Source organism: Tachyglossus aculeatus, chromosome 2 (assembly GCF_015852505.1).
Source record: "Tachyglossus aculeatus isolate mTacAcu1 chromosome 2, mTacAcu1.pri, whole genome shotgun sequence".
Lineage (NCBI taxonomy): Eukaryota > Metazoa > Chordata > Mammalia > Monotremata > Tachyglossidae > Tachyglossus > Tachyglossus aculeatus.
In genome coordinates this window covers 83550381-83562144 of record NC_052067.1, presented here as the reverse complement: position 1 = coordinate 83562144, position 11764 = coordinate 83550381, and the positions used below count along the sequence as shown (strand labels likewise).

General features: G+C 43.7%; 1 protein-coding gene across 4 annotated transcripts in view; it reads right to left on the bottom strand.

Moving 5' to 3' along the window:
* Positions 1 to 572: 572 nt before the first annotated feature.
* SGK1 (serum/glucocorticoid regulated kinase 1) overlaps positions 573 to 11764 on the bottom strand; it is a 172455-nt gene continuing 161263 nt past the window's right edge. For 3 of the 4 annotated variants that reach the window (XM_038767838.1, XM_038767861.1, XM_038767844.1), the window contains 11 exons: positions 7875 to 7950; positions 6590 to 6665; positions 5968 to 6072; positions 5770 to 5853; positions 5525 to 5656; positions 5137 to 5249; positions 4163 to 4286; positions 3249 to 3344; positions 2651 to 2806; positions 2443 to 2532; positions 573 to 1840 (listed from right to left, as the gene is read on the bottom strand). In XM_038767838.1, coding sequence (XP_038623766.1) covers positions 1673 to 1840; positions 2443 to 2532; positions 2651 to 2806; positions 3249 to 3344; positions 4163 to 4286; positions 5137 to 5249; positions 5525 to 5656; positions 5770 to 5853; positions 5968 to 6072; positions 6590 to 6665; positions 7875 to 7950 — 1220 coding nt within the window. In that variant the 3' untranslated portion in view covers positions 573 to 1672. Of the gene's footprint in view, positions 1841 to 2442; positions 2533 to 2650; positions 2807 to 3248; positions 3345 to 4162; positions 4287 to 5136; positions 5250 to 5524; positions 5657 to 5769; positions 5854 to 5967; positions 6073 to 6589; positions 6666 to 7874; positions 7951 to 8155; positions 8368 to 11764 lie in introns of those variants that run through there. The other variant, XM_038767852.1, reaches the window with a different exon arrangement.

Genomic DNA, 11764 nt, shown 5'->3' with positions numbered 1-11764 from the left:
TGAACCAAGGTGCCAGAATACTTTGGCTTTTGGTTTCATTCCCAGGTTTGGCAGCCCAGTTTACCACATTGCTGCCAGTCAGAATGTCATCCTTACATATGTTTGCACCTGGAAATGTTTATGCAGTTTATTCAATGAACTAAAAACTTATACTTGGAAAATAATTGTCCCTTTAGCACTGTTGACCTAGTATCACGAGAGAGAGCGATAGAGAGAGAGAAGTCCTTGGATCTGTATGAGAGCCCTTGCCTCTAGAGCTGGTGGGAAGAGGGAATCAATCAATGGAATTTTTTGACCACTGTACTAAATGCTTGGGAAAACACAATGTAAGAGTTGGTAGACATGTTTCCTGCTCACAAAAAGTTTACAGCCTAGAGGGAAGGGAGGGGGCTAGAGACTCTAACTGTGTGGGCTTAGGGGGAGGCAGTGGATGAACTCAGATCCCAGTCAGGGTAGACAGAAGTGTGGCACCAACAGCCCCTTTCTCCTCCACCTAAATTGTCAGGAATAAATTGGTGAACACATTTTCTGGTTGGCTTTTTTTAAACATGAAAAACCACACAGTATCAATATTTTTTTCAAGACTTTTACTGCAAACCAAAATAGGTTTGATCACACAAAAAAAGTTGTGTGGTGAGGGTTGTACATATTATACCCATGTTAATTACAGTACATTACAATGATGATATATACATGTTACAAGTAAGCCTGGAAGTTTAAATATACATCTAATGTTATAACTCAATGTACAGACTTTTGTCTTTTCTTTACAATACATTACAAGTAATTATCAGGAATGCAAAAAGGAAAACCATAAATAATGCCCATTTTACAGGTGACCGTTTCAAACTTCTATTCAGTGAAACCAACAGCTTTAACTGACTGCAGTTGGGGCATTTTGGTCCATAAAAACCCTTTCTAAAAATAGAAATATTTGTAGCAGCAATGCTTTCTTCAAGCATCTGGGTACAAGTCATGGCAAGCCCATTTCAATAAAATTTAGTTATTAACTATATATCTTACAAAAAAATCCCCTCAACGTCTAGACGTATATTTATCTTCCAAATATGGAAGAAAACAAACAATGTCCCACTTTGTAGAATCCTGCAAGTGTCACATTGATGCAAACTAAATCCATCTGGAGTAAGCATACCAAACTCATACCATTTTCACATAGTATATCCACAGGAGAGGGAGAAAAAAAAAGAGAAACTCTGCAACAGGAAAGCTTTGGAGCTAACACGATCTCATCAGAAAAAGGCACATTTCATAAAATCCATTAGCAGATCTGGATAGATCTTCAAGCAAGGATTTTGAGAAAACCACTTCCACACAGCCACTTGCTCCTACCAAACTACCACAGCCGTCTAGGACAGCCATCTGATGCTCGTTTCAAAGAGATAGCACCACTTGAGGGGAGACTAAAAACAACAACAACAACAACAAATCTTGTGAGCTCACTGCAAGGAGTATGTGCTCTTCAGAAAGCTTCCAGCAAACAGTGTAGTTTGAAATTAAAGGCTGCCAAGCTTCCACAGAGATGTGCAAATTATCTTTCAAGATGATCAGTCAGCCGGCAGATCAGTCTAAAGGCCAACAACAACAACATAAAAATCTTGAAATTAAAAAAGCCCCCGATGCCCTTCCAAAAGCCGTGCCCCCGCCAGCCAGTTCAGAGGAAAGAATCCACGGGGGGTGCATAGGAGAAGCCCAGGAACGCTTCGGCTGCTTCTTTGACGCTGGCAGTGATGAGAATGCTGTCCGGGGACTGGCCAATGGAGTTGGGGACCGGCTCTTCTGTAAACTCGGGATCGAAGTGCCGCAGGTCACTGGGTCCACTCTGTCCAACAACAAGCAAAGATCAGGGTGAGCAATCCGGTTCCAGCTTGGATGGCCAAGAACTGAGGGGCTGAGACACAAGAGCTCACACTTTTGCTATTTCTTGAGCTCAGGGATTCTCTTAAACTCCTGTGGGGCACCTATTTCAACTAGTTATTTCTCAATGAACTCCTTGCCAGTAGTTTCCCTACTTTCCATAGGCCAGAGATCAATTTCACTGTGACCAGTAGGGCTTTGGTGGCAACTGGCCAGTAGGACTACTTGCCTCGAAGTATCTGGTTTCTACTTGTTTTCCTAGATGGACACTTAGAAACTGCTTTGACAATTGCAGACTTCCTCTGTTTACCCCTGTACTTCTACGGTGGCTCCATATGAGGACTGACTTATATTTGTTCCTTTGCTCTAGACTGTAATCTTGTTGTGGGTAGGGAATGCGCCTACCAACACTGTTAGATTGTACTCGCCCAAATGCTTAGTACAGTGCTCCATGCACATTAAGCACTCAAATACGGTTGATTTTAGTTTCCCTCCGACTAACCATCCCCCTCTCTAAAGAGAGCCATGGTCTTTTGGAAACCCACTAGACATTGAAGAAGTACTTACCACATTTGGGTTAAAAGGGGGTGTAATCTTCTTATTAATGAGATCATCCCAGTTAATTACAGAGAAGAAAATGTGGTTCTTAATCTCCATCTGTTAGGGAGAGAGAGAGAGCATGTAAATAAAAATTAGATGGGCTAGATGCACTAGGTAGTATGTTCTAAGCCTATATTTCCAACACCGCTCAAAAGTCCAGGAAAATCCTACTTACAAAGTCATCCCTGGCCCCAAGTCTCTTGGTTCGTTCTTTTTGCAGTAGGCCCTCAAGTAGATGCCTGGCAGAATTTGTGATGTTTGGCTTCAACTGAAGTGGCTTGTTCAAAATGTTGTCATACATTTCAGCGGTGTTCCGGCTATAAAATGGAGGCTGAAAGGAAATATAAGCTTAATTAGATGTTTAAAGAAAACAAAGACTCTACAGACACTGTACCAAAAATGGAATGGGACTAAAACCTGGCAATTGGCAGGACTTAAATGAAAATGTGCTGAACTTTCAGGGAAGATAAACTAACACTCATTAGAAGGATTACTATTTCATATTTTTTAAATGAGTTTAGGTCTGGTGGGATGTAGAGTTTTTTTTTTTTTATGGACCAGTGATATCTCAAATATGTACCACATTGCCAAATAGTGGGAACAGTGTTACACTAGCTTGACTGATAAAGCCAGAATATAGCTTAATGGCCTGTAGCCTGCCTGTACTGACAACTTAAACCTGAATGACTGCAGTTACAAGGAAGTGGGGCAAAGAAGCTTCTCATGACTTTCCAGTTCATGGCAGACCAAAATTACTGAAATGTACTGCTTACCAATCCATACAGCATCTCGTAAAGAACAGCTCCTAGACACCACCAGTCAACAGTCCTGTCATAGGGTTGCTTGTGAAGAACTTCTGGTGCAAGATACTGTTAATAGAACAAAAATATTATTAGAGGCTTCCAAAGGCAATTTTTTTTAAAAAAATCTGGAAATTCATCAGAAATTCCGGGATGGTAATGTGAACAGTTTTTATTCTATTTACACAGGCATTTACCGAAGAGCCTAATTCTTAAAGAGACAATCATTCTTAAAACAGGGGTTTAACACTTTTGGATCTTTTCAGAGAAAATCCCTGTCTAGACTGTAAGCTTGCTGTGGACCAAGTCTTGTTGCTTCATATTTTCCCAAGCACTTAATACAGTGAGCAAACTGTAAAATGGTATTGATTAAGCACTCAGTAAGTGCCCAGTAAATACCACCGATTATGAGACTATCTTAGAACAGTCATCTTTCAACAGTCATGAGAAGCAGTTTGGCTTCGTGGAAAGAGCACAGGCTTAGGAGTCAGAAGTCATGGGTTCTAATCCCTGCTCTGCCACTTGTTTGCTGTGTGACCTGGGGCACATCACTTAACTTCTCTGTGCCTCTGTTCCCTCACCTGTAAAATGGAGATTAAGACTGAGCCCCACATGGGACAACCTGATTACCTTGTATCCACCCCAGCACTTAGAACAGTGCTTGGCACATAGTAAGTGCGTAACAAATATTATTATTATTATTATTTTTCTAGGTCCCAGGAGCCATGATATCTAAAAACAGGTTACTCTCCCCATAGCTGTTTAATTCTCCACTGTTGGAAGAACATAGAACTCTAAACTGGGGCTCAAAGTACCTTCTATCTACCCCAGCGCTTAGTACACTGCCTGACACTTAGCATTTAAAACACAATTATTATTATTATTACCTCAGGTGTGCCACAGAAGGTGGATGTTGTGCCATTGTGTTCTATGTTTTCTTTGCAGAGTCCAAAGTCAGTCAGGACAATGTGCCCTTGAGAATCGAGCAAAATATTCTCTGGCTTCAAGTCTCTGTAACAGTAAAAAAAAAAAAAAAAATCATTAATTTTTCTTCATTTAATAGTGATAACCCACATTTCCCATCCTCTGCAACAATAGTTCTCAATAGTTACTATTGATTGATTCATAAATGCTCATTTGAAATGAAGCAAATGAGCACTTCCACTTTGATTCAGTATTGAGTTTCTTGGGCTGCTAAAGCACCATTTAAGGCATCGGTCTTCACCAGCCCCCTTCCCCCACACCCCTGGGCCGGGGCTTCAAAGTCTTATTAAAGGCACATCTCCAAGAGGCCTTCCCTGACTAAGCCCTCCTTTTCTCTTCATCCACTCCCTTCTGCGTCGCCCTGACTTGCTCCCTTTATTCATTCATCTCCCCTCCCAGCCCCAAATCAATCAATCAATCGTATTTATTGAGCACTTACTGAGTGCGGAGCACTGTACTAAGCGCTTGGGAAGTACAAGTTGGCAACATAAGCACTTATGTACTTATGTACATATCTGTCATTTATTAATGCCTGTCCCTCTCTCTAAACTGTAAACTCGTTATGGGCAGGGAATGTCTGTATTGCTATATTGTGCAATCCCAAGCGCTTAGTACAGCTCTCTGCACACAGTGAACTCTCAGTAAATAAACTGGCTAGCTGGTAGAGGGGGTCGATTTCTTCTCCCTGAAGGTAGTTTAAGACAATGGGAAAGTCTGGATCGTTCAATTTCGTTGTTAGGCGGACTGGTATTTTGAGAAGGGATTATTTTCCAGATTGATTTTTATGCAAAATCAGTATAGAAGCTTTAGCCAGTACTCTACACCTAATTCACAGTCACCCTCTGGAGATTCCCCCGCGGCCCCCCACCGTGCTTACCTATAAACAATGTTCAGGGAGTGCAAATAACCCAGGGCACTGGCTATTTCAGCTGCGTAGAAACGAGCCCTTGGTTCCAGGAAGCAACGTTCCCTCTGGAGATGGTAGAACAACTACAGGAGACAGAAAGAACAAAGTTAGGCACACACTGCCAAACCCCTTTAACAATGCATTTAATTAGCTTTGACATATATAGCAAAAGGGAACAATGGTAGGAAATAGCCCAGTGATCCACTAGCAACTTGAAACCTGGCAAGTTATGAGCACTTCTAATTCTAGTAACTTTTCCTCCTTAAATATCTTTAAAAAAGCTTTTTCCTTTTAAGCTGAAGAGAATGCGATCGTGTGCCCCGGCTAGCAAGGGTTATCTGCTAAGCTTCCTGCTCACCTCTCCACCATTAATGTAGTCGAGGACAAAGTACAATTTGTCTGCCGTCTGGAAAGAGAAGTGGAGCCCAACCAGGAAAGGGTGCTTCACGTTTTTCAGCAGGACATTGCGTTCTGACATGATGTGCTTCTCCTGGAAATGAAGTAAACGGATAATTAGTGGGCACTTCTCTTTAGTTTGAAGATGAGATAAAATAAAGATGAGTGGTGTAGGTGTGAGCAGATAAGGGAAAAGGGTTACCATACCTCTTTCTTCTTCAGGATTGCTTTCTTTTGTAAAACTTTGACTGCATAGAATTCTTCTTCTGCCTTGTGCCTTGCAAGGAGAACCTGAAAATAAGTTTTAGAAGCCATTAGTATGTGTTCCAAATGAAGCGCCGGAAGAAGGGGTGTGATCTTCTGATCAGTAGGTGATCACATTTGGGGTTGATAAACAGAACTCACCTTCCCAAAACTCCCTTTCCCAATCACTTTCAGGAAGTGAAAATCTGATGGTTTAGCATGAGGGTTGGATGATGGGCCTAGGTTGATCTGCTGCGAAGGACTGGGCTGAAATTTAGAAAATGCAAAAAAAAAATTTTTTAATCAAAAGAATCAAGCAAAAATGCGATCATTTGTTGATAAACCAGCCATTTAGCATAACAAAAACTGACACTATGCCCTCAATACATCTTGACTTCCCAAGTGCTTACAGTGCTCTGCACACAGTAAGTGCTCAATAAATACGATAGAATGAATGAATCCATAGAGAAAGTTTCTCTATTTCCAAATGACAGAGTGTGGAATAAGAAGTTCATTGAGGATTTGGCTATGACCCATTAATAAAAAAAAAATCACATTTTAGAAGCATGTTTAAGAAAGTGACTTTTTTCCTTCATAGATGTTTTTGTTTAAAGTCCAGTGACTCAAAACTACTGTCACTGTGTTCTGAGATGAACTAATGAGGCATTCCTGTTGACGTTAATATTCAGAAATGCTATTTTTAAACCTGATGTAGGAGTACCCCGAGCCTGACTCATTTAGTTTTCTCCTGGAGATGCATCATAAATAAAAAAAAAATACTTACTGGAGGGGATGGATTGGCATTCATAAGCTCGGGCTCTTGAGGTTGGGATATTTTCAAAATAGTCTGAACTTCGGGGCTGCAAAAGATTAGAGGAATAAAAAAAAATCATTAAAACTCTGGCTTCGGCCGCAGGAATGACCCACCGCTAGGGGGCAGACACGTTTCAGCACTTTCAAGGGACTTGCGAGTTTTGATAGAGGAATGTTAAACCGAAAAAAAAAAATCCAACTACATAGTTTCCTTACCCGTAAGGAAACCAAAATCTTTCCGTTTCATCATCAACCTCTGAGGTTCTGCATTAAACATCAGGCCCAGAATGATTCGGGAATTAAAAAGTGACTCTGCTTCTGCAAAAGCAGGAACAGCTGTCCTTACTGTGCTTGGTTCAAAAGGGTTTTGAAAGGGGGGCGGGGGAGAAGTTTTCCAGTAAATCCTCTGGCCATTTGCAACAAACTAAACAATTCCAAATCCTCCCTCCCGGAAACTTTAAGATATCGATAAAGTATTTCGGCATGCCTCCAAACTCTTAGGGAGAAGCAGCGTGGCTCAGTGGAAAGAACCCGGGTTTGGGAGTCAGAGGATGTGGGTTCTAATCCCGCCTCCGCCTCTTGACAGCTGTGTGACCTTGGGCAAGTCACTTCTCTGTGCCTTAGTTACCTCATCAGTAAAATGGGGATTAAGACTGTGAGCTCTACGTGGGACAACCTGATTACTTTGTACCCCCGCCCCCCCGTGCTTAGAACAGTGCTTGGCACATAGTAAGCACTTAAATACCATTATTATTATTAAACTACTTACTGTTTGCACCCCCCCAGTGCTTAGAACAGTGCTTGGCACATAGTAAGCACTTAAATCAATCAATCAATCGTATTTATTGAGCGCTTACTATGTGCAGAGCACTGTACTAAGCGCTTGGGAAGTACAAATTGGCATCACAGAGACAGTCCCTACCCAACAGTGGGCTCACAGTCTAAAAGGGGGAGACAGAGAACACAACCAAACATACCAACAAAATAAGTAGGATAGAAATGTACAAGTAAAATAAATAAATAAATAGAGTAATAAATATGTACAACCATATATACATATATACAGGTGCTGTGGGGAAGGGAAGGAGGTAAGACGGGGGGATGGAGAGGGGGACGGAGAGGACTGGACTTAAATACCATTATTATTATTATTAAACTATTATTAAACTACTTACTGTTTGCACCCCCCAGTGCTTAGAACAGTGCTTGGCACATAGTAAGCACTTAAATACCATTATTATTATTAAACTACTTACTGTTTGCATGCGTAGGAGTTGGTGGCAATTTTCTGAATGAAGTCGTTCAGCCCCATTCGTCTTTGCTTCATAAAAGCTGCAAAGGGAAAAACAAACAAAAAAAAACCACAACATATTGGGGTTGGTCTCCTAGGCCCATGAAATCAAGCGCTTTAGTACAGTGCTCTGCACACAATAAGGGCTCAGTAACTACGACTGAATGAAGGAAATCTACAGTTTCCAAACCTGCCCTACACTAAGGAAAGAGATCCAGTGCCCGGCTGTCTCTTTCTGCCACTCACCAATCAGGATGGCCACCATGCCCCTCATCTTAGAGTAAGTGAGCGTGGGTCCCGAGGCCTCGGTTTTGAGAGTCATCGCTGCCCACCTCGGAGGGAGGGAGGGGGAGAAAAGGGTGTCCGGCCAAGGCAGGGAGAATCCAAGCGGATGGGGGAAGTTAGTACAGAGTCGCAGGGGCAGCACCAGCTAGGCCACACTCTGCCAGGCACGGATGGTGACTGCAGGCGGGTTGCCCGAAAGCTTTATAGAGAGGCGGTAGAGGCGGGGCAGAGGGCGGGGCTGGGGGTGGGGGCACAATGAGGAAGCGTCTCCGACTAGTTCCGCTCTTTGGGCGTCCAGGACAGCCCCTGGTCGGGCCAGCTGGCGCCCGGATGCCCCCCTCCCCTTCCCCTCCCCTGATACCCTCCGAACATGACGCGGGAGGAGGGCCAGATTGCCCTCCCCACGAGTCCCGTGGCCCAGTGGAAAGAGCCCGGGCTTTGGAGTCAGGGGTCGTGGGTTCAAATCCCGCCTCCGCCAATTGTCAGCTGTGTGGCTTTGGGCAAGGTGCAACTTCTCTGTGCCTCAATCAATCAATCAATCGTATTTATTGAGCGCTTACTATGTGCAGAGCACTGTACTAAGCGCTTGGGAAGTACAAATTGGCATCACATAGAGACCATCTGGAAAATGGGGATTAAGACTGTGAACCCCCCCACCGTGGGACAACTTGACTTTGGACAAGTCACTTAACTTCTCTGTGCCTCGGTGACCTCATCTGGAAAATGGGGATTATGACTGTGAGCCCCCCGTGGGACAACTTGGTCACCTTGTAACCTCCCCAGCGCTTAGAACAGTGCTTTGCACTTAGTAAGATCTTAATAAATGCCTATATATATATATATATATATATATATATATATATATATATATATATGCCTGTGCCTCAGTGACCTCATCTGGAAAATGGGGATTATGACTGTGAGCCCCCTGTGGGACAACTTGATCACCCTGTAACCTCCCCAGCGCTTAGAACAGTGCTTTGCACTTAGTAAGATCTTAATAAATGCCTGTATATATACACGGGTTCAAATCCCAGCTCTGCCAATTGTCAGCTGTGTGACTTTGGGGAAGTCGCTTCTCTGGGCCTCAGTGACCTCATCTGTAAAATGGGGATTAAGACTGAGCCCTCCGTGGGACAACCTGATCACCTTGTGACCTCCCCAGCGTTTAGAACAGGGCTTGACACATAGTAAATCCTTAAAAAAAGCCATCATTATTATTATCCTCCCACCATTTGCTCCCCACCCCGCAAAGGGGGAGGGTTTATCCGGCCGGGGTAATTTTCCACTTTTATCTCCCTCTCCCACCCGCCCCGAACAGCGGCCAAACGGTCCAAGGGACCGAGCTGGAGAGCAAGGGGTTTTGCTGGCGAACATTTTGCTTTTGGTTAACGGCTGATTATGGGCCAGGCTCTGTACTAAGCGCTGGGGGAGATGCAAACTAATCGGGTTGGACCTAGGCCCTGTCCCTCGTGGGGTTCGCGGTCTTCATCCCCATTTTACCGACGAGGTCACTATGGTTCAGAGAAGTTGGGTGACTTGCCCAAGGTCACAGAGCAGACAAGTGGCAGAGCTGGGATTAGAACCCAGGCCCTTGTTCTATCCACTAGGCCACACCGTTTCCTCCTCCTTGCAGCTTTACACCCCTCCCGGGGGGTGCCCAGCCTAGAACCCCCCTGCCCCCATCCTCAAAATTGTTTGAAGGAACAGCATGTCAGAGTGGCTAGAGCCCAGGCCTGGGAGTCAAAGGTCGTGGGTTCTAATCCTACTCCGCCATTTGTCTGCCGTGTGACTTTGGGCAAGTCACTTCACTTCTCCGGGCCTCAGTTACCTCCGCTGTAAAATGGGGATTGAGACTCTGCGCCCCACGTGAGACAGGGGACTGTGCCCAAAACGTTTGGCTTCATTCATTCAATCATATTTATTGAGCACTTACTGTGTGCAGAGCACTGGACTAAGCGCTTGGGAAGTACAAGTAGGCAACAGAGAGAGACGGTCCCTACCCAACAACCGGCTAACAGTCTAGAAGGGTGCTTGTATCCACCCCAGCGCTTAGTACACTGCCTGTCACATAGTAAGCATTCAACAAATACCATCATTATTATTGTTGTTGTTCTCCAAGCAACCCGACCCGGGCACCTGTGAAGCATCGTGGCTCAGTGGAAAGAGCCCGGGCTTGGGAGTCAGAGGTCGTGGATTCTAATCCCGCCTCCGCCACTTCATTCATTCATTCATTCATTCATTCATTCAATCTTGAGCCCCCTGTGGGACAACCTGATTACCTTGTAACCTCCCCAGCACTTAGAACAGTGCTTTGCACATAGTAAGTGCTTAATAAATGTCATTATTATTATGATTCATTCATTTGTATTTATTGAGCACTTACTGTGGGCAGAGCACTGTACTAAGCGCTTGGAAACTAAAATTCAGCAGTTATTATTAATCCCCATTTTACAGATGAGGTCACTGAGGCCCAGAGAAGTTAAATTCATTCATTCAATCGTATTGAGCACTTACTGAGCACTGTACTAAGCGCTTGGGAAGTACAAGTTGGCAACATATAAAGACGGTCCCTAAATGACTTGCCTAAATTCATACATTAAGACTGTGAGCCCCCCATGGGACAACCTGATCACCTTGTAACCTCCCCAGCGCTTAGAACGGTGCTTTGCACATAGTAAGCGCTTAAAAAAAATACCATCATTATTATACAGCAGACAAGTGGCGGAGCCGGAATTAGAACCCATGACTTCTGATTCCCAGGCCCGGGCTCTTTCCACTGAACCACGCTGCTTCAGAAAGTGCCCACCCCCCGAAGCCCCCCCTCGGCTCTTCATTCATTCATTCATTCATTCATTCAATCGTATTGAGCGCTTACTGTGTGCACAGCACTGTACTGAGCGCTTGGGAAGTACAAGTCGGTAACATAGAGAGACGGTCCCTACCCAACAAGGGGCTCACAGTCTAGAAGGGGGAGATAGACGACAAAACAAAACATGAGGTCACTGCGTCCCAGAGAAGTTAAATTCATTCATTCAATCGTATTTATTGAGCACTTACTGAGCACTGTACTAAGCGCTTGGGAAGTACAAGTTGGCAACATATAGAGACGGTCCCTAAATGACTTGCCTAAATTCTTTTAGACTGTGAGCCCACTGTCGGGTAGGGACTGTCTCTATATGTTGCCAACTTGTACTTCCCAAGCGCTTAGTACGGTGCTCTGCACACAGTAAGCGCTCAAAAAATACGATTGATTGATTGTAGACAGATGTCAATCGTCAGAACAAATAGAATTAAAGCTATATGTACATCATTAACAAAATAAATAGTAAATATGTACAAGTAATAGAGTAATAAATCATCATCATCATCAATCGTATTTATTGAGCGATTACTATGTGCAGAGCACTGTACTAAGCGCTTGGGAAGTACAAATTGGCAACATATAGAGCCAGTCCCGACCCAACAGTGGGCTCACAGTCTAAAAGGGGGAGACGGAGAACAAAACCAAACATACTAACAAAATAAAATAAATAGAATAGATATGTACAAATAAGATAAATAGAGTAA